Source organism: Phascolarctos cinereus, unplaced genomic scaffold (genome assembly GCF_003287225.1).
Source record: "Phascolarctos cinereus isolate Bilbo 61053 unplaced genomic scaffold, phaCin_HiC Scaffold_3;HRSCAF=262, whole genome shotgun sequence".
Classification (NCBI taxonomy): domain Eukaryota; kingdom Metazoa; phylum Chordata; class Mammalia; order Diprotodontia; family Phascolarctidae; genus Phascolarctos; species Phascolarctos cinereus.
Window position 1 is genome coordinate 248,849,891 of NW_027555736.1, and position 21,267 is coordinate 248,871,157.

The following is a 21,267-nucleotide window of genomic DNA, read 5'->3' on the forward strand; positions in this document are numbered from 1 at the left end:
GCAAGAATCCTAATGCAAACCCATTTACTCTAAATTTACTCTAAACTAAACATTCCTCTAAAGTTTTGTTGACCCCTACCACCTGTGTTGACAACATTTTGAGTCCTGGGCGGATTTCTTGGTCTAATCAGATAATCTATAGAAGTCCAGCATGTATAATGGAACACTGTGACCAGGGAGGAAGCAGGGTAACTTTGCCCCCAGGAGTGACAAGGTAATAGTTGAACCATTTCTCTAGTTCTAGACTTTTTTCAGTGATCAGGCAAGGAAGAAAAGTTAGAGAACTAATTGAAGTCTTCCTAAATCTTTAGAGAAACAAACTTGTCAAGTTCCACCCCCACCCCCCACGATTTCTAGCTTTGACTATTTTTCCTCTCAATCATAATTGTAAAGAAAAAATGGAAGTTGAGCTTCCTCAGAGCAGAAGGAAAAATGTGGATACTGGTTGTCTCACTGCATTGATTCTTGTTCTCCTCAATGCAAAAAGTATAGAAGGTAAAAACCTTGGGGAAAAGGGCTGGGAAAAATGAAAGATTTTGGGGTATGGCAAAAAAACCAGAAACTACCTTGAGTGATATTAGAGTAATGAAAACAGGTTTGATCTTAAGCATCTAGAAGAGCAAAGGTCATATTAAGGACTGAGAGTTTTTATTATCTTCTTTTTTAAATTGAGAAATTAAGAGCGAGTGGCCAATAGCCTCTCATTTCAGGGGACTGGAGAGGAAGATGTAGAAGGCACAAATAGGCTAACTGGGGCATAAAAGAGAGCACTCTCTTGTAGGCAGGCATATGCAGAAACTTCTCACCTGTGGGTTTCCTTGTCACTGTAAGGCTGGAAATCTATGTTCTTATAGAAACCACTAAACAGAAAACTCTGAGCCCACCAAACAGTGTGATAGATGGCTGTTATCATCCTTAGCTAGCTGATCTTATTTGTTTCATAATCCTGTTTCATCAAATAACTTTTAGATTTCTTTTCTCATGGTAACATTAATGGCAGCACATTTGGTTTAAGATGAAATAGGAGTCAAAAAGACTTGGGCTATAGGCCTTTTAAAATGAGAGAGTTAGCTTGGTAATCTTTAGAAACAAGCATCATGCTAGGTATCTGACTAGGCTAGCAACTTCACAAGTACTTTCCCTCTGGTCTGCTCAGCCACCCTCCATCTGGCTAAAATACAACCAGTAAAGAAAACAGAGAAATGCTTAAACACAAACATTCCAACTCCACTTCTACTTTCTAGAGCAAAAGCTACATTCCAGTACAGGGAAGTAAAACATAGCAGCTAAACCATTAAGATGTAGTTCCACCCCTGAAATAAGCAGCTTAAGGCTGGCTGCCTTTATTCCCAGTCCTATTGACTGACCTCTTTGGTAGGAGGCTCATATCATACAGTTTGTGGCTCTGCTCCCTCAGGTTTGCTGTCGGCCCTGGATCTAGTTGAAGTCAATCCTCTCTTGGCTACTTCAGAGGAAGTGAAGGCCACAGTTGGGCTGGCTGTGGATGTGATCGCTTCGAGCTTCGGCCAGAAGAGGGAAGGACGGCACGATGGCTATGACCATCTCCCCACTCCAAGTTCACCAGATGAATCAGACAGTGAAGAATGTGTTCGAATTTAGGGAGCTGGTATTTTTTCCACGGGGTTCTTTCACAATAGGCATTCCAGAGTTCTATAGAGGCACTTAAAGGGATATTAAAATTGGCGATGTCAGTACTGCACTAATGAGAACATTTTTCTCCCAGTTGTTTAAAAAAAAATCCCTCCTCATTTTGGGTGACCAATGTTACTGTATTCTGTAACTGGTTTTATTTAGTTCATCATTAGTTAATATATTAGAATACTCTCTAAATTTAAAGAACTAATAAACACAGCATTTGTTACCTTGGTATAGCACCCCAGCCTTGTTAACATTACTTTACATTTCCAATCGTTGTCTGCCTTCTCTCTTACATACAGTCTGAGTGCTTAAACTGCTAGCCCACAGCAGTGAAGTTGGTCCTTAGCTCTCTGATTTAGAGATCTACAAGAAGGGTAAAGAGGAGGCAGGGATTTTCATTATTTTCGAAAGAACTTGTAATAGACTAGGCCTCCCAAGATGACCAGCTCCAGAAGGATAATCACGGAAAGCAGCAGTTTATTGGTTGCCACTCTACAAATGGAAAAGAAGTAAAGAGACAGTATTAGGACTTCTAAGCCCCTGCTGGTAGGATGGAAAAGTATTGTGGTTTAGTGGAATGAACATCATACTAAGTCAAATCTGCCATCTCTCCTCTCTGTCATTGGCTATGTGTGACCAAGGGCAACTTGCTAAACTTCTTTAAGTGTCTGTAAAATGGGGATAATAATTGTTTCAACTGGTTGGTTTAAAGACTGGGTTGAAAAAATTAAAGTCTGATATTCTATAATCTAGCAAAAAAACACAGGCTACATACTGTGTATCAAGGTAGTGACACTTCTTTCTCCAAGCTGTATCATTAGGGCAGCTTAAGTTCTCTTCCATCCCCCCCCCCCCCTTGATTTTAGCTATCACAAGTGGAAAATCTCGCCCTTGTTCTCTCTGGTCTCTCCGTTTCTGATTATTCCACAAGATGCTCACTATTCAACACTTAAAACTATTCTCGTCAGCCCAACAGTACTTTGCATTCTAACTTCGGACTGCTCTGACTGGTCCTGGGAACCTTATAGACCTCTCTGAATCTCATTTTGCCCACTTTTATCTTTCTCATCAGGAAAGTCGAGGACTAAACGACAAGAACCAACTTGCAACTGCTTCCATACTGCATAAATCCCTAGGTCGGGCCACCTACCGTGGAGGCATCTACTAATAAATAGGAGCAGGTATTTTTTTTTAAACCAATCCTCAAAGGTAGAGGCCAGAGTGGAGAGATGCAACAATAGCCAAATATGCGGTTTACTGTATCAAACATCTATCCTTATTTTTTTTTCTTCCCTCCTGAGCTGGAGGGCATAGCTTAACTACTTATAGCTCCTAAAAAGCTGCCACTGGGAAAGTCTTCACTTTTCCTTGCCCTACATATTTAATCAATTGCTAAATCCCGTTTCTACTTCATCTCTCCCATACGTTCTCTTGGCTGTACTCACATAGCCATCAACCTAGTTCAGGTCTTTATCCCTGAAGCTATTACAGTAGCCTCCAAATGGTTGTCCTGGTCTCAAAATCATTACACACAGCTGCTAAAGGGATATTTTTTCTTTCTTCCCTAACATGCAGGTCTGATATGTCACACCACCCCCTTCTTCCCTCCCCCCCCCCCGTGGCTGGCTTCCTACTGACTTACATGTCTTCATCCTTTAAACACTTCTGTTTTTGGAGTAAGTTTTATAGTGTGCAAAATTATATTTTATAAGTAAACAGACCCACAGGGGTTGATAAAATAAAAAGTGTGCAAGTACTGATAGAGATGCAGGCTCAAAAAGTTTAGAGACTATCATTCTAGATGGTTTAAATACAGTTCAGGGCAAAAAGGAAATATTCCTACACACTGCTGATTTCTTTTGTAAAAGGAAAGAAGAATGGTTCTTATAGTCTAATTCTAGGAATGAACTGAATCATTCCATCTGCCCTATGACAGTCAGCTACATTTACATCAAAGTGCTTCCAAAAATTTGTCAACAGTCTGTGGGGATCTATGGGATCAGAGATTTAGAGCTGGGAGAGTCCTTTGAAGTAATCTAGTCAACCTTAATTTTTCCAAATGAGGACACTGAGGTGAAGTGATTAAGTGAACAAAGTTAATGGCAAAATCAGGTTTGAGTCCAGGTCCAAAGATCTTTCCACTGCATGGTGTTTTCTGGAGATGAATGTCACCATGAATTTATTAATACTGACAGAAGTAGGAAAGTGTAATAGTAACTAGTATTAACATTCTAGTTTTAAAACTCACTTTCTAGACATTGAACGCAAGATCTTTCGGCTTCTGCTCAAGTTTTCGTTTGTATTCACCAGCTGGAAAAAAAAAGGAGAAAACCATGTTATCTTCCAATTGTAGATTAAGTAAAAAAACTTGAGTTTGTGATAGCCGAGAGAGCTTGCTGAGCATACAGAGTGAGAAATGGTCCATTTCTTTTCTCTAGCTTAAACAATCTTTATTGATCTATGACAAATCTTCACCATTCATGTCCTCCTTCCTTGGGATGTACTATGGGATTGTCAATGGCTCCTCTAAAAATACCCTTAGACACTATTCTAGATCCATTCTGGCCAGAGCACAGGTCAACTAGACCACCGTTTGTGGGTCAAGACCTCATAAGGGGTTGAGAAAAATTTGGCAACAGTAAAAGCTTTCTGGAAGTGCGATGACCTTCCACTTCCGGGAGCCAAGATGGCTAAGTAAAAAGGTCCTCGTTCTCACTCTCTCCTATCAACCTCTGAAAACCCAGAAAATATCACCCTAGGAAAAACCCTGGAATACCTGAACCAGAAGAAAGAGGGGGAGCAGCAGTGCAGTAGCCCAAGTAGCTTGAGGGTTTGATTAATGGGAAATGCCCCTCTTGCCCTGGGGGAAGGGGAGCATACAGAACAGGAGATGTCTCAAACCAGTTAGTGGAAAGCCCCACTTCAGCACCCCAAGAGGAGATCCTGGTACCTTGGCATTCTACAGCAAACAGGTCTCCCGATGCCTCAGCAAAAATAAGGGAAGCAGCACTACAAAGGGCCACCGGCAGATAAACACCCTGCAACATCCATCTGAAAGGAGCTGAAGAAAGCTAAAGAAAAGGAAAAGCAGGCAACCTAGAGTTGCCCCGGGAGTTCCTGCCAACCAGGAGGAGATCCTGAAACCCAGGTGGTGAAGCACAGGCAAACACCAACACCTGGACTTCCGAGTGCCTCAGTGAGGATAAGGGAACTGGTGGAAACCAACTCAAAAAACCACCAGGTGCCTCAGCATTCTACACCAAATGGGTCTCCCAGTGCCTCTGTAAAAATAAGGGAAGCAGCACTACAAAGGGCCCCAGGCAGATAAACACCCTGCAACATCCATCTGAAAGGAGTTGAAGGAAACTAAAGGAAAGGAAAAGCAGGCAACCTATAGTTGCCCAAAAGTTCCAGCCTTGCTGATTCCAGCCCAACACTAGGTAAGCTGCCAGAACCCTACAGCCTCCAATTGCCAACATCAGAGGCCCCAGCACACAAAGCCAGTGACCAAGACCTAGGCTCCCAACACAAGAAGCCTGGGTCAGTGCCTTCTGCTCCCCAGCAAGAGAGCTCAATCTCTTTAAAGGCCAGGGAATAAAGAAACATACCATAGATTCACATTATGGGAAGAGTGAAAATCAAGGCAGAAATTCTGAAGAGGACAACGTTATCAACAAACCCATATCTGCAACCTCAAAAGGAAATATGAAAGTGCAATGACCAAAAATTACAAATCCAAGGTGTTTCTGGCAGTGCTTGCCAGTGTTGCCTCCTGCAACTTCACTGCAGCCTTGGTTCTGGTTCTGAACACAGCTTTTGCTGCACATACCCTCAGGCCACACAACAAGAGGGGATCATGAATGGAAAAAGTTTAAGAAGCCTCGCACTAGACTATCACTTCCCTCCTCCTAAAGAATAGAGTAACAGGTAGGTATTGCTGTGTTTATCTGATGCTTCACTGAACCTGACTGACATAAAGTGGCGTGCTTAAATGCCTGCCCAGTATCTTTTACAACATGAATTGTGTTCTACTGTCTACCACTAATCCTATACTTGTATTTTTTTAACCTAAATGCACAAATTTACACTGAACATTTTACATTTTGTGAGTTCCAGCCAATTATTAGCCTGTCAAGATATTTCTGTATTCCAATTCTATTCCTAGCTTCACATAAAATATGTAAAAATTTGATATTATCTACATTTTCCTCAGCAACAAAATATCTTTAGAACAGGGGCAAGAATACTCCTGTAATGAGAATCTGCTGGAATCCTTGATGTAACTTGTCAGAGAGGGAAATGAATATGTACTACATGGCTGGCTCTTAGTAACCACCTCTTCCCTTTAAATGTTTACAAACTATTCCTTTTAAAAAAAAACACACACCTCTCAAATTTGGGCAAGAACTGAATTTGTCAAATTCTCTTTTTGTAATCTGGGAAGTTTGTCCAAATCTCAGCAATTATTTGGCAGAGGATTTAGGGCTAGAAGGGCTTAGTCCAGTCCAACATCCTTATTTTATAGGTGAGAAACTGAGACTCAGAAAAATTAAGTGACGTTTTATACCTTTTTAGAAAAGTGACAAAGTTAGTATTTCAGTATCCTTTGCCTTTAAATCTAATGCTTTTCCCACCAACTCATGTTGTCCACTGTCAAGTCACCAAGGTGAAGGAAACACTGGTGTCTCTCTGGTATTCCTCAAGGAAGCCTAGGAAAGTCATGAGGAGGCAGTTCTTAGAGATGAATCACCTTCAGCCATCTGCTCCTACCCAGCCCTGGTAGGCTGATCTTCCTTTCTCATTCCCCACCTTTCAAATCCAACCAATCTACCTGGTAAGTCTAGAACTCAAACTGCAGACAACCAGTCTTTTTTCCAGTAGCTTCTTTTGAGACTCTTGATCAGGGCTTGCTGTGAATCTTAGAGAAAGAGCAAACAGCACTGACAAAAAGGAGGCTCCTCCATCCTTTAAAACAAGCTGTTACCAGGTTAGAGAGAGTTACCCTAAATCCCAGCCACCCACAGTCTCCCTTCCCAGCTCTGACTAAATCATTCTTTGATCAGATCTCATCAGCTTTATTAAGTTCTGCTATTACTACCCCTTTTATTCTTATGGGATCAAATCAAATAATTTGAAGTGGGGAAAATAAGAAACATTTTCATTTTCCAAAACCCTTCTGAACTTAAGCTACCTATTAGGCAAGCTCAAAGTCAAGTTCTTCCTATAGGAGTCTGGTCTGCAAGGTCACTTATAATTCTAGCCCTCATTCTAGCTAATAGTAAAAGAAGATGGGGCTACTTCTACAGCTAATTACTGACACTGCATGGGAAGTAGCCCAAGCTAAAAATTATAGGGTGGCTATTGTCTGGGTCAATGAAATTAAAAAAAAAAAACCTGACCTTCAAACCTTTTCCTGTCAAGTTGACTTTGAGGTCTCTCCCAATAGCAAAGATTTAGAAATTAGTAAAAGGAATACTAGTCCTGTGACATTCTTCAATAAATAAGAATCAATGTAGCATAGGGAATACAGAGCTGGCCTCGAAGCCAATGAAACCTGGGGTAGTTAAAAGTCCAATCTCTATACTCCTCCAATAAATGCAGAAACTAAGATAAAAGGAAATCTGTATATTGAAGGGAAAACACCTACCTTAAAAGTTCACCTTGCTAAGAATTCTAGCTCTATATAGGCTTGAAGAAAGGAAAATTTAAGGTCCCACTTCTGCCCCTGAACTCAGACCTAATATAGTTTATGGCTTTTGTATGCTCCTAAGTCATAACAGAGCACAGACTTATGAAAGAGACCTTACTCACCTCTTTCCTTGCCCCTACTCTGTTCCCCAACAGAACTTACTCGACTCTTTGTGCGTTCCAGCTGGTCTCTTTGGTCCCCTAGTTCTTCAATTATCTCAGAACCAATCTGATCCGTTTCAGTGGCAATCCGGTGGGAACGTTCAATGCTCTGAGTGGCTCGGTTCAGACTCTCAGTGCCTTGCAGAAGTAACACCCTTTGAGACTGCAGCTGATTCTGACCAAAAAAATGGAAAAGAATCAGGCACTCTAGTTGTTTTCTTCATAACATTTGTTGGGAAAGGAGGCAAGGGAAGAAATTTTCAGATGGGAAAAAGAATCCAGGAGCTAGTACATAGACACATTGCTCTCAACTCTTACCTGCTTTGCTTTTTTGGGTGAGTGGGAAAGAAGACATCAAAAAAGTGAAGACTTTTCTTATTTTTAAAGACCATCATCCAGAAGTCCTCCCAATGGGAGCTAGGCTGGTTTCAATGCTGTAGGAATGGTGTAGCTTTCTGTGTTTACTAATAGTAATTCTCCCCCTTTGATCTTTAGAAATTATGTTTCTATAATGCTTTAAGATTTACAAAACACTATAGGAAAATGACATGGTTAGCTGAAGGCAACAAGCATTTTTAAGCACCTACTACATACCAGGCATTTTATGTGGTACTACGTGCTAAGCACTTTAAAAACATTTCATTTGATTTTCCTAACATCCCTGGGAAGTAGATGCTATTTTACAGTTAAGGAAAGGCCAACAGCATGGAGTGACTTGCCTAGGATTACACAGCTAGCAATTGCTGGATTTGAACTTCCCAGATCACAATCTACTTTTTACCATCTAGCTGTTTCTGAAGAACAATGATAAGTTGGTGTGTTGGGTGTGTGTGTGTGTGTGTGTTTTAAAAATTACTACTTTTAAAAATTCTACACTTTAAAACAAAACACGTATTAGTTATGGTGATGGATTTGCACCAAACAATGAATTCATCTGTTAAGAGACAACTCTCCTGAAAGACTGAATATCTGGGAGGCATGGGACCAGTTCTAGGGATTGCACTGACATAAAGGAGTTAGAGTTTAGAGAATACCTAGTCTTCACTAGAAGAGGGGTGGGGAACCATGCTACATGTGGCTCTCTAGGTCCTTGGGTGAGGCCTTTTGACTTGAGTCCAAGTTTTACAGAATAAATCTTTTTATTGAGGGGATTTGTTCTGTGAAGTTTGGATTTTGTCAAAGGGTGGTACCTGAGGATCTAGAGGGTCTAATGGCTGCAGGTTCCCCACCCCTGCACTAGAACCTGTTTTAAAAAAAAATGAGCTCAATAGGCTAATCAACTTATGAGATTTGCACCTGACTAGCTACTAGGAATTCAAGTGCTAATCTATCTGCCCTGCATGTTTATGTTTAAATTGTTCCCATTGTTTTTCAGCATATAAAGGAACCGTTTATTATGTTCTGGGTGGGAAAATCCATGCAGTTACACTCTTGGCAATTACAAGAAAGGTATTACATCTAAGACAGCATAAACTTCTAAGTAATTAAACTTGTGATCTATCAAGCTGAATGGCAGCTTCTGTTGTCCCAGCAGACCTAATTTCTAATTCTCTAAATCCCCATTAAAGCTAAGTCTCATTTATACTCCCTAGCATAAGGTAGCCTAAGTTCAAAAAACATGCTTATTTTATTTTTTTAAAAAACATCCTTTTTAAATAAAAAGTTTAGACATGTTTTGTTTATACAACTACAGAATTTCTCCCAGTATGTCTACCTTTCCAAGAAAGCCATCCCATATAACAAATTTAAAAAGCATATTTTTCTAGCTCAGCATAAACAACTTAAAATTATAAAACAATGCCACTGGAAGAAATAAAGGCTAGTGAAAGCCTTTTATTCTATCCTTATAGAAGCTGGGACCAAAATTCAGGTCTCTAGACTTTTAGTCTCATGTTGTTTCCACCATGTGACGGCTGCCTTCTCCTGAACCATAAAGGTCAAGAAAAAGCTCAAATATTTTATATTACTTGAGAAACTTGGCAGCTTCCTGTGTTTTCTGGGAAGTTTAGGCTAATTTATATACATGGTCACTAGGTCAAATCGCTACATTAGCCAATGGAATAACAACCCATCATGGGAAACCAATGCCAACCTCTCTTTATAGGCTACTTCTTGTCTTATATAAATGCACCACAGCAGAGCTAACACGGCAGAGTACAGACTGCAACTCAGCTGAACTCTCCCAACATTCCCCTCCAAACAACTTTAAAATCATGCCTCAAATCGAACTCTGGAGTGGCAGAGCCAATAAAAGACCAAGGTGAGATATATTTCCAGCCCAAGATAACTTATGAAGTGGTAAGACAGGTCTATGACACTGGAGTGGAAGACAGCCCAGAGTGCAGTGCACACTGCAGGAACACCAGCAACAGACCTTGGTGGCAGCTACAGCATTGGAGGCAGCAGCTTTGGGAGCTCTCAGCCCAGAGGCAGCAAAGGGTTGGACAAATGATCAGAAACAGATTACAGGAGACCCTTGTGGGCACTGGATGCAAGACTCTGTTGACCCTATACACAGTTCTGGGTCAAAGTTCCTAGGTGAAAAGGAGTATTAGTGCTTGTAGCTGCAAGACAGCAGGAGTCCCAGTCTCAGTTCCAGGGTTAAAAGAAGCAACAGGGAAGTAGAGGCCCTTCCTGGATAAAAACCAGAGCACAGGCCAGGAGAGCAGTAACCACATCTCTCCTTAGATCACACCACCTTGGAGGCACTACAAACTTACAGACTCTTAGAACTACCTCTGAAAACAGCAGTACAAAAAACTTGAAGCTTGGGACAATGCTTCCTATACCCTGGGAGCAGAGTCCAACTTTAACATAAAGTTAAAAGTCAAGAAATAGGCTAGAAAAATAAGCAAATCCCTTTAAAAAAAACAACCACCCCCAAACCAAAATAGAACATAACTATAAAAAGCTACTATGGTGACAAGGAAAATCAAGATATAAACTCAGTAGAAGACAATTTCAAAATAGCTAGCTACAAGCAAAGCCTCAAAAAAATGTGAACCAGACACAAGCCCAATTCTTGAAAGAACTCAAAAAGGATTTTTAAAATCAAATAAGATAGAGGAAAACCGAGAAAGGAAATGAGAATGATGCAAGAAAATTATGAAAAGAGAATTAACAGTTTGGTAAAAGAGGCACAAAAATTCACCAAAGAGAAGAATTCTTTAAAAAGCAGAACTGGCCAAACAGAAAAAGAGATACAAAAATTCACTGAAGAAAAGAAAATACTGCAAGCAGCCAGAAAGAAACCATTCAATATTATGGAGCCACAGTCAAGATCACACAAGCTTCCACATCAGAGGACTAGAGAGCTTGGTATATGATATTCTGGAAGGCAAAGGATCTAGGATTACAACCAAGAATGACCCTATCCAGCAAAACTGAGTAAAATCCTTCAGAAGAAAAAAAAATGGATATTTAATGAAACAGAGGACTTTCAAACATTCCTGATGAAAAGACCAGAGCTGAATAGAAAATGTGACTTTCAAATACAAGATTCAAGCATAAAAAGGCAAATATAAGGGACAGCTAGGTGGTGCAGTGGATAGAGCACCAGCCCTGGAGTCAAGAGGACCTAAGTTCAAATCCAGCCTCAGACACTTGACACTTACTAGTGGTGTACCCCTTGGGCAAGTCACTTAACCTTACTGCCTAGCCCCCCCCAAAAAAAAGGTACATATGAAAGGAAAATCATAAGGGGAAATGGGAAGATGATACTTGTGGGCACGGGTGTGAGATGACTACGATGGGATGATTTCAAAAAAATTAAGGAGTGAGAAAGAGGGACGTACTAGGAGAAAGGAGAGGAAGAATGGACAAAATTATCTCACATTAAAGAAGTGCAAAATGAAGTGCTTTTACAATAGAGGAGAAGATGGGGGGGTGGATGCGGCAGGCGACGACTGCACCTTACTCTCATCAGAATTGGCTCAAAAAAGGAATAACATACATACTCAGTTGGGTATAGAAATCTATCTTACGCTATAGGGAAGTAGGTGGGAAAGGGGTAAGAGAAGGTGGGAGGGGCTGACAGAAGGGAAGGCAGGTTAAAGGAGGTAGTGGTCAGAAGTAAAACAGACTTGAGGAGGGAGAGGGTTAAAAGGATAAATGGGGTAAAAATAGGACGAAGAAAAATATACCACAATCATAACTGTGAAAGTGAATGGGGAGAACTCACCTATAAAATGGAAGTGGATAGCAAAATTACAAATTACAAGATTACAAATCAGAATCCAAAAATGTTGTTTACAAGAGACATACTTGAAAGAGAGAGACACACTAGAGTAAAACTAAGGGCCTGGAGCAGTATCTATTATACTTCTGTTGAGGTAAAAAAGGCAGGGGTAGCAATCATGATCTTAGACAAAGCAAAAGCAAAAATAGACCTAATTATAAATGTACTCAAGATGCAGGAACTTACCATGTGCTCATTTTCTATAGCATATGCCCCATATCTGCTGTCTCCTCGGCCCCCAGGAGGCACTGTCAGTGGAGTGCTCCTCACCTCTCGCTGGAGCTTGGCCAGGTCTCTGCGGTAGCTTCGAAGCTTGGCCATCATGGGGTTGCGAAAAGACAGGGGGGCATAACGCAGCTCCTCTTCCATCTCTGCCAACTGTCAAGTAAGAAGTATTAATAGCTCACATTTAGACAGAAACAGGGAAAGCAGGCCTTTCTCAGAATCTGCAGCTGCCACAAGAGTTTCTCTCCAAGCAGGGTTGGTCATAACCCAACATAAATCATTAATCAACATCAACAAATATGGAGCACCTGCTATGCACTCAGCTCAACAAGCAGAAGCGGCGGGCATTTTCTTCACTGTCACAGTTCCTACATGATCAAGCATCTAATCCCTTCGTCCAGGGTCTCCTAGAAATAGGAAGTCTGCCACCTCCTTATTCCCAGTGGAAACTTACCTGGAAAGCACTGGTAGCAACTGTAACCCAACAATTAGTTTCTATCTATATAACTACCTCTCTAACTCACAAAAACAACCGACCACTTGTTTTCAGTGAGTACTCTAGCCTTAAGGAGTGAAAACCTGGGTCCAAATCCCACTTGTAACGCTAGCTAGGTGACCACTTACCCCTTTCAGCCTCAGGTTCCTCTTCCATAAAATGAGCTAAATATTTGTTGAGGGGTTTTCTTTTTAAAGGTTTTGTTTGGTGGAGGGAAGGGAGAGAAAAAACATTTTTTAAGAAAGAAAAAAATAATCAAGCTGAAGATAACCTTTAGTAACTACCTTATATGGGTTGTTGTGAGGATCAAAAGAAATATGTGTAAAGTGCTTTGCAGACTTTAAAGCACTAGATAACTGTTGGTTAATATTATTACTACCAAAGTAGCTAAATGCAATCCTGAAGTCCTAGTTAACTAACCTCTGATCAAAGTGTGTATACCACTTCCCTAGAAGTCTTTCCTCAGTTCCCCTTTTAAGTTATCAAAAATACATCTATAGTATACACTTTAAGAGAGAGATGACTATCAAGGGAGGATGACCCAAAAGCCTCCTTTGATTCCATTATTTTACTTGCACAAAAAATTCTTAGAATAAGATTAGGACCGATCCATTTTAGAGCAGCCACTCTCACCATCAAGACATGATTCTTCAGGACCGCCCGCCCCCAAGCTTTATCCACCTCTTCTCTGGAGCACCCATCACCAACATTTGCCTCACCCTTCAGTAAGGATGATATTCAAAACTAAGGCCCCACAGGGGCGCAGCCAGAGTCAGATCTCTGCACTGCTTCTTAAGAAGCCAAATACTAGTAAAAGAAACAAGTCCCTTGTTCCCCAGATCTCACCGTTTCATTTGCTTCCTGTTGCTTCTCATCAAAATCTCTGATTAGCTTCTTTTTCCCTTCTGGAAAAGAGAGAAAGACATGTTTAAAATGCTCAGTCTGTTTCCATGACCTTTATACACGATGCTCATTCTACTTTCCCTCTATTATCTGCTAATCTGCGGTAATTCTATGGTAATAACTAATCATGGGAATAACAGTAACAACCAATAAATACTGATACACCATTTCCACATTAACTCATTTGATCCTCACAACAACGTGACAGAGGGAGGAAAGGCAGTATCATCTCATTCAAAACAAACTCAACACTTTAAAAAAGGGCCTTTTAAAAACATCTCAATGACTGTTGTCCCCTTCACACGAGTTCCTAAACACTAATTCTTGTGATGTTGCCACTGCACAAAACATTTTGGGAGCTTTTCTTTTAGAAATATCTTTAGCACTTGAAGAACAGAACTGAAGAACAGTGCTCCTAGCTGTTAAGAGTAAAAGAAATGCTTGTGTCAATAGATTCTCTCACAAGGTAAACTACTTCAAAATAAGTTGTCACAAGTATCAGGTATCATTGCTTCTTGGGATCAACAGATCCTGGAATACAGCCTCTCTTCTGCATGACCTGTTTTCTGCCCTTAGTGAAATACATACTACATAACAGGTTTCTATACAGTTGTATCTATCCTTCTAGCTCAATTTTTTTTTTAATGAGCAAATATGAACTGTCCTTCCCTTCTCTACATGAGGAAACTGAGATTTGAGATCTCAGTGGTCAGATTCCAGAAGGTACAGAAAGGGAATAAGCACTAATGGTTGGTTATGGGGTATGAACAGTGGGTTCTAAAGACAGATCTCATTGACTTCGGGACCTACCTACATGTAGATTTTTTATTTTGAGACCCCTTCAAAAAGTCTTCTATGCTCAGAGCTTCTTAAACTGTGGCTTATGGGGTTGTGAAAAATTTTGCAACAGTAAAAGATTTCTGCATGTGCAATGACCAAAAATTAATTAAAAACCGAACGCCTATTGAACCTGAGGTGTTTCTGGCAGCGCCTGCCTATGTTGCATCCCATAGTGATACAGCCTTGATTCTGAACACAAAACTGTGAAATGCAGATCTATGGAATGTATTTTTTCATTGTTGTTATTTACTGATTGCAAAAAAAACACTTGCCATTTTTTCAGCCTTAAAAGGCTTTCTAACAAGGAATCTCTCATGCATAACACAAAATTCCTTGGTAAGTGCAACCACTAGGTCTAAATGGGAGGGAGATTCCTTGTAGATAGGCGAGAAGCTTCAGTTCTGGTTTGCACCGTGACAGGCTGATCAAGTCCCAGAACATGAGGAATTCTATGATTACAAAAAAGAGATCAGCCTAAGAACTAACCCACATAAGAAAAACCAAATGGATTAAATTTCCCATACTATAATGCCCCTGAGTATTCATACTCAAGAGTACACACATATGGGACAACATATCTTATGGACAATGAACTTGGGCCCAAGACAAAGCAAATTTGAATGCATTTGGGAAATTGGGGCAGTACTATCAATGATCTCAAGTTGTTTCCCAACACATAAACATTTAACTGTATTAATATTAATGTCCTCCAATTCCAAAAGACCTATAAAAAAATGCTATCCACCTCCAGAGAGAGAACTGATAAACTCTAAATGCAGACTGAAGCATACTTTTTAAACTTTAGTTTTTTGGAGGGTTTTTTTGCTCTATTTTCTTTTGCAACATGGCTAATATGGAAATATATTTTGCTTGACTTCACACGTATAAGTGATATCAAATAGCTTGCCTTCTTAAAGGAGAGGGGAGGGGAGGGGAAGGAGGGAGAGAATTAGAACTCAAATTTTTTAAAAAATGAATGTTAATATTTTTTACATGTAATTGCAAAATATTTAATGAAATAAAAATATTTTTAAAAAAATACTGATGTCCTCTTGGTCATGCTGCATGGATGTAAATATGGGAATACAACAATAATCAAATAAAGTTCTGGGTATCCAAAAGGACAAAGGAAAGACATACAAGGAGACTGCAATGTATTTCTAGTAATTATCTGTGTGCAAGAACTGGTATAAGGCATAATGCCATCATAAGAAAATGTATGATTAGAGAACTTTGACTTCTTTTTGCTCTGGGAACAGTAATCAGACCAATATATCCATTGTTACTGCCTCACAGCTCCACTAACAATTCCTGTTAAATCTTTAGACCAAAATTCCCTTCCCTGAATACTGCAACCCCTCATGGAAGGGACTGTCTCATTTTTTGTGTTTATATCTCCATGTCTAGTACAATGTCTGGCTTGCAGTAGGCACTTAAATGCTTTTTCATGCAACATTCACCCATGCTTAAATATGTATCAAACCACTCCACCACCTTGGGACACAACACAAGCTGCAGAAGAACAGAGAACTCTCAGATTTAAAGAAACAGAGGCAGGCAGCACTGAATGCTTTACACATAGACGAATGAATAAATGAACAAAATTGAACTAGGTGATAATGTATTTGGCAAGTCTTTTTATTTTTTTTTTTGGCTAGGCAATGGGGTTAAGTGACTTGCCTAGGGTCACATGGCTATTAAGTGTCAAGTGTCTGAGACCAAATTTGAAATCAAGTCCTCCTAACTTCAGGGCTGGTGCTCTATCCACTGCGCCACCTAGCTGCCCCACTGGCAAATCTTCTTATGCTAACACTGAAGCCTGTGAGAAGAATTCTAACTCTATCTAGTCTGGTATTTGTAGTGAAGAATGCAGGAGGAAGAGAGTACTTTAGATTCAAAAATACCTTATTACAGTCTTTAGCGTATACATTTTATTGCTTTAAAACACAAATCACAGAATACAGGGTAAAGGTAAGGACTATGACGTGTACATTTTTGGTATGGTATCTGATATTTCACACATATAGAAAAATATTTTAAATGATTAAGAAATGGTCTCAGTGGCCAGGGAAAGGCCTAAATGATAAAGATGGAACCGACTGGCCACAGTGCAATTTGAGTGGACACTAGATTTGTTTGAGAGAGACAGTTTTCCTAACCTGTCTCCTCCTTTCTTTGGCCATGATAGAGAAAGGACTAGGCAGAGGTGAACACGCTGAGCATGAGACAGATGTAATCTACTGAGTTTTCTGGTTTTCAAAGAAAACCGTACCTCTGCATCACATAGCACCAGGCTAGAAATCTTCTCAACTGCTGCATGTTACAACATGCACCCGTAAGCACAGAGAACATACTTCTTATCTCTAAAATGAATCATAAAGTATTACTACACTTTAGATGAAAGACAATAAAAAAATGCATGCTGTTTTTCTCATTAATATTGTGGCTTATATACGATCTCTTAAGTGAAAACAAGTACTACTTCCTCCTTAAAAAATGAAACACCTTGATCTCACAAGGATTAGAATTAGAGAGCCACACCTAAACCATCAGAGTTGAAAATCTATTCTGTTTCTAAAGATCCAGAAAGACAAGACATTCCTAAACTCCTCTTAACTTATCCCTAACTCTAATAACCTTTGACCCAAACTCCCCTTGTTGTGGCTTAAGCACAGTACTAAAGATCACTACTAATGGCATCTAACATTTATATAGTGCTTTAAGGTCTGCAAAGAGCTTTACAAGTATTATTTTATGTGATCGCGCTTATTCAGTTGAATTAAGCCAACTTTCTCTAGCGCTGCTTCCGGGTAAGGAATAGCTGCGATGGTGAGGAGAGCTCACTTGGCACACAGAAGACTGAATGAGCCCAACAATACGGGGATGCTTAGCCAGAAGAGTCTAAGAGGAACTGTTATCTGAAGATAAGCTCCCAGAAACATAAGTACTGAAATAGACTAGAGGTGGTTTCTCAGACTGGTGCCCTAAATAGAAAACAAAACTGGGGGAGAAGCACATCATCCCCAGCACCAGTCAGCTGCCCCCTCTAAGCAACAGAAAGGAAGCTACATTCAGAAGCATAGACTGGGGAGGTGGCAGTCAGACCACACACACGATATTTTGTTTCTTTCCAGGCCCCAAATTTTAGGACATCAGTGAAGCAAACAGCTTCAGGAGGAGGGCAACTAGCAGAATGAAGGGTCCCAAGAAGACTTTCCCATGCCCTTTAATAATGCTACTGCATTCCCTCTGATAGTATTTCCAACTTATCCCGTATATCTCATTTGTTGCTAAAATGTCACCCCTATCAGACTGTGACTTTCTTGGACACCTGGTTTGTTTTTTGCCTTTCTTTGTATGCACGGGATTCGGCACAATACCTGGCACATAGCAGACACTTAATAAATGCCCAAAGACATGGCTTGACGTACTTGAACGGGTGGAACAACATAGGAATGCTTAGCTGGGAGAAGACGAGTAAAAAAGGAGCTGTGCCCGTTGAATTGAGATGAGACTAGTTCTGCTTGTTCCCACGGAGCAGAATGAGGAGGAACTGGTGGAAACGGCCAAGACGAAAATTTAGGTTTGACTTACAAGGAGAAAAAAACTTCCCCAACAGCTGACCAAATGTGAAACGGTCAGCTTCCCGTTGGTTCCCCAAAGGCGATGGCTTTGTTCCCTTATTAGAGCTCTTGAAGAAAAGGGTTGGTAGGTAGGTGACCACGGTCTTTGGGCTATGTGCAGCGGATTCAGTCAATAAAAATTTACTAAGCACTCTGTGCCAGACACTGTGCTAAGCCCTGGAAATACAGTGAAAGGCAAAGATCAGCTCCTGCTCCCCCAGAGAGCGACCAATTACGTAGTGTGTGTATACAGCTATATACGGTATCCCTAACTAAACACAACCAACACAAGCTTCCCGTTGCAGAAGGTGGGATTTTAGCTGGAATTAGAAGGAAGCCAGGACATGTGGATGAAGAGGGAGGGCACTCCAGGAGTGGGGCACAGCCAGCGAAAACGCCTGGAGTCTGGAGATGTGTGCTGCTCAGGAACGGCCAGAAGACCAAGAGTACGTGGTGGGATGCAAAATACGGGGGTGAGGGTGGGCAGGTTATGGAAGGCTTTGAACACCCGCACAGAGGATTTTACCTTTGACCCTGGAGATAACAGGGACCTCTGGAGTTCTCTTGGTTTGGTTTGCTTCGTTGTTTGTGTGTGTGTGCGCTTTTTTTTGGGGGGGGGTGTCAGAATGACGTAGTCGGACTTGCTTTAGGAAGATCGTTTTTGGCAGCCGAGTTTAAGCACCTCGAAGGCAGGGACTACCTCCCTTTTTATTGATTGTAATCCCGGTGCTTAGCACAGTGCCTGGCACTTAATAAACGTAATAAACGGTGCTGGGTTGGGCTGGAGTTGGGGAGACTAGGTGGCCCCCAAGGCTCTTCCTCACAAGTCCACGATTTTGTGCCTCAAGGCCCGGAAGGAATGGAGAAACGTGAGAGCACGGGGCGCCCCGGGATCCCCGGACACCCGCCCCCCGCCCACAGGACTCACCGGTCCCCCCGGTGCCCAGGAGCCTGTCGGGGACCCCTCGCAGGTCATCGTAGAGCCCGCGGAAGATCTCGTGCAATTTCTCGAAAGGCTCCGAGGACACGGCAGCTGCCATGGCGTCGGGCGCGCTTCCCCCACGCCGGCAGGGCCGAGCTCCCGGGCCCAGGGGCCCACTTCTAGCCCAGCGTCGGGGTCAACCGGCGTATCTCGACTCCATAGCCCCCAACGAGGGAGGCTACCACCTCAGCCTCAGGCGAGGCGCTTCCGGGCACTGAAGTAGCGGGGTCCTTCGGAGCCGGAAATCCGGTCACCAAGTCCCACCCACTGGGGCAGACCAAGATATGCCTGATGAGAAACCTGAAACATTTTCGCAGAAGGAAGAGAGGAACCGAAGCCTCCCTGTCTCTCTTCTCCGCTCCCAGAGCCGTGCTGTGATTTGGGCACCAGATCTGAGGCGACTATGCTATCAAAGCTGGTGAGCGATAGAGTCACCCGCCGCACTAGGCGACGAAAGGAGGAGAAGACCAAAAAAAAAAAACCAGGGCCCTGGTTTCGCAGTGCATTGAGGGAGTTGTAGTTCGACCTGAGCGACTCGTGACAGTCCCGGAGATACGGAAGCCCTGGGAGGCCTTTCGGAGCTTCCCCGAGACGCGGCCGTATTGTGCGTCATCACGCAAAGTCACGTCCCAGGCCTGTGACACCGTCTGAGTCTCGTGTAGGGCTAGAGGTCTACAACTACTGGGTGGTTTGTAAGCCTTGAAGGCCTGGAGATTCCCCTTTGACGAGTGGGGCAGCTGAGGCCTGGAGAGGGTTTACTCCAGGAGGCAGAGCCAGCAACTCCACACAGCAGCCGAGGTGATTTTCCTAATCCTAGGTTTTTGCCTTAAAATTATACATTACTCCGCTTCGTTAGAGTTCTCATAACAGGTAAAACGCCTAATACAGGGACCTCATCTGAAAGTGCATGCAATATACTTTTTTATTTGTTACTCTTGAGGTTTCTTGATCTGCATTTTCTTTTGCAGCACGTGTAATATGGAAATGTTTTGCGTGACAGCACATGTATAAACCGTATCAAATTTCTTGCCTTCTGAAGAGAGGAAGAGAGGGAAAGAAGGTGGAACTCAAAATTTTTTTTAAAAATAATGTTAAAATTGAGGGAAAAAATAAAACAAAAATAAATGTAAAAATGTAATTGGCAAACATTTAACAAAACAAATTAAAAATCTGTAAAAAAAGAAAATGCATGCAACACCCCAAAAATCGAAAGTGAATTAACAGAATTAGGCAGATCAGGTATACTGGAATGAAGAAACATGAGAAACACTTCCATGGGAGGTCAGGAGTGTTACACACATTGCGCATGTTTTCTGATTTTTTTCAATGTATCAATGGGTGATACTGATCTTTCTTCCTTGTTACATAGAGGATGGCTCTCTGGGAATAGGAGGGGAAAGGATATGAGGGATAGATATGATGATGTAAGGAAAAGAAAACATAAATAAAAATTTATTTTAACAGTAATCCATTTTCTCTCTCTTCTACTCCACTCCATTAAAAAAAAGTTGAAAAGGAAAGTTTTTGTAAAATTATATATTGTCAATTATAAACAATTGTAAATTTCTCTACTGACTATACCAAATTGTCTCCTTTATCACCTCCCTATAATAGTATATTTCATCACCCATCTTCATAGTATTAATCATAATTTTTACAGCTTTCAAAGTTGTCTTTACAGTGTTTTTGTCTAAAATTATTGTAGTTCTGCTATTTAAGTTTTCAGTAGTTTGTAAGAACCTTCAGAATTGTTCATTTTGATCATATTGTTGTTGTAGTATAAACCGTTTTCTATTTCTTAAATGAGAGAATGTTGTTTTGTTGAGGCATTTTTCAGTTGTGTCTGCCTCTTTGGGGTTTTCTTAGCAAAGATACTAGAGTGCTTTGCCATTTCCTTCTCCAGCTCCGTTTACAGATGAGGAAACTGATGCAAACAGGATGAAGGGACTTGCCCAAAGTCACATAGCTAGTAATTTTCTGAGGCCAGATTTGAACTTGGGAAGATGTCTTCCTGGCTCCAGGTCCTATCCACTGCATCACCTAGCTCAGTATTCACTGAACTATAGTGGTTCCCTGTTACCTCCAAGATCAAATAGCAATGTCTTTATTGTTTTTTAAAGCTTTTATAGCCTGGCCTTTTCCAACCTTTCTAGCCTTCTTACACAATTAACTCTTTACTACCATCCTTCCACACACTGGCTTCCTTGCTGTTCCTTCAACATGACATTTCACGTCCTTAAAATACCATTCCATATCCCAACCCTGTTCTTTTACATGAATGTTCCCTCCTTGTCTCTGCCTCCTGGCTAACTTCAAGTCTTGGCTAAAGTCTCATTTTCTGCAATAAACCTTTTGCAGTCCTGCTTGTAATTTGGCTTGGGAGTCAGTTCTTAATGCAGTCCCTTTGAGGACACACAAGAGAAAACCCACAGATGCTTTGGCTCTGAGAGAT

At 41.2% G+C, this 21,267-nt stretch overlaps 2 protein-coding genes across 2 annotated transcripts in view; one reads left to right on the top strand and one right to left on the bottom strand.

Moving 5' to 3' along the window:
* Window positions 1–1,895, top strand: part of ARG2 (arginase 2) — a 43,652-nt gene extending 41,757 nt beyond the window's left edge. Inside the window, exon 8 of the mRNA XM_021004724.2 lies at window positions 1,418–1,895. Coding sequence (XP_020860383.1) covers window positions 1,418–1,620 — 203 coding nt within the window. The 3' untranslated portion in view covers window positions 1,621–1,895. The remainder of the gene's footprint in view (window positions 1–1,417) is intronic.
* On the bottom strand, window positions 1,786–19,049 carry VTI1B (vesicle transport through interaction with t-SNAREs 1B). Its single transcript, XM_021004727.2, has 6 exons — window positions 18,762–19,049; window positions 13,314–13,372; window positions 11,933–12,124; window positions 7,511–7,684; window positions 3,908–3,969; window positions 1,786–2,151 (listed from the first exon to the last, which is right to left on the bottom strand). Exons 1-6 carry the CDS (start codon window positions 18,871–18,873, stop codon window positions 2,058–2,060), a joined length of 693 nt encoding a protein of 230 aa, XP_020860386.1. The 5' UTR covers window positions 18,874–19,049; the 3' UTR covers window positions 1,786–2,057.
* Window positions 19,050–21,267: the final 2,218 nt, after the last annotated feature.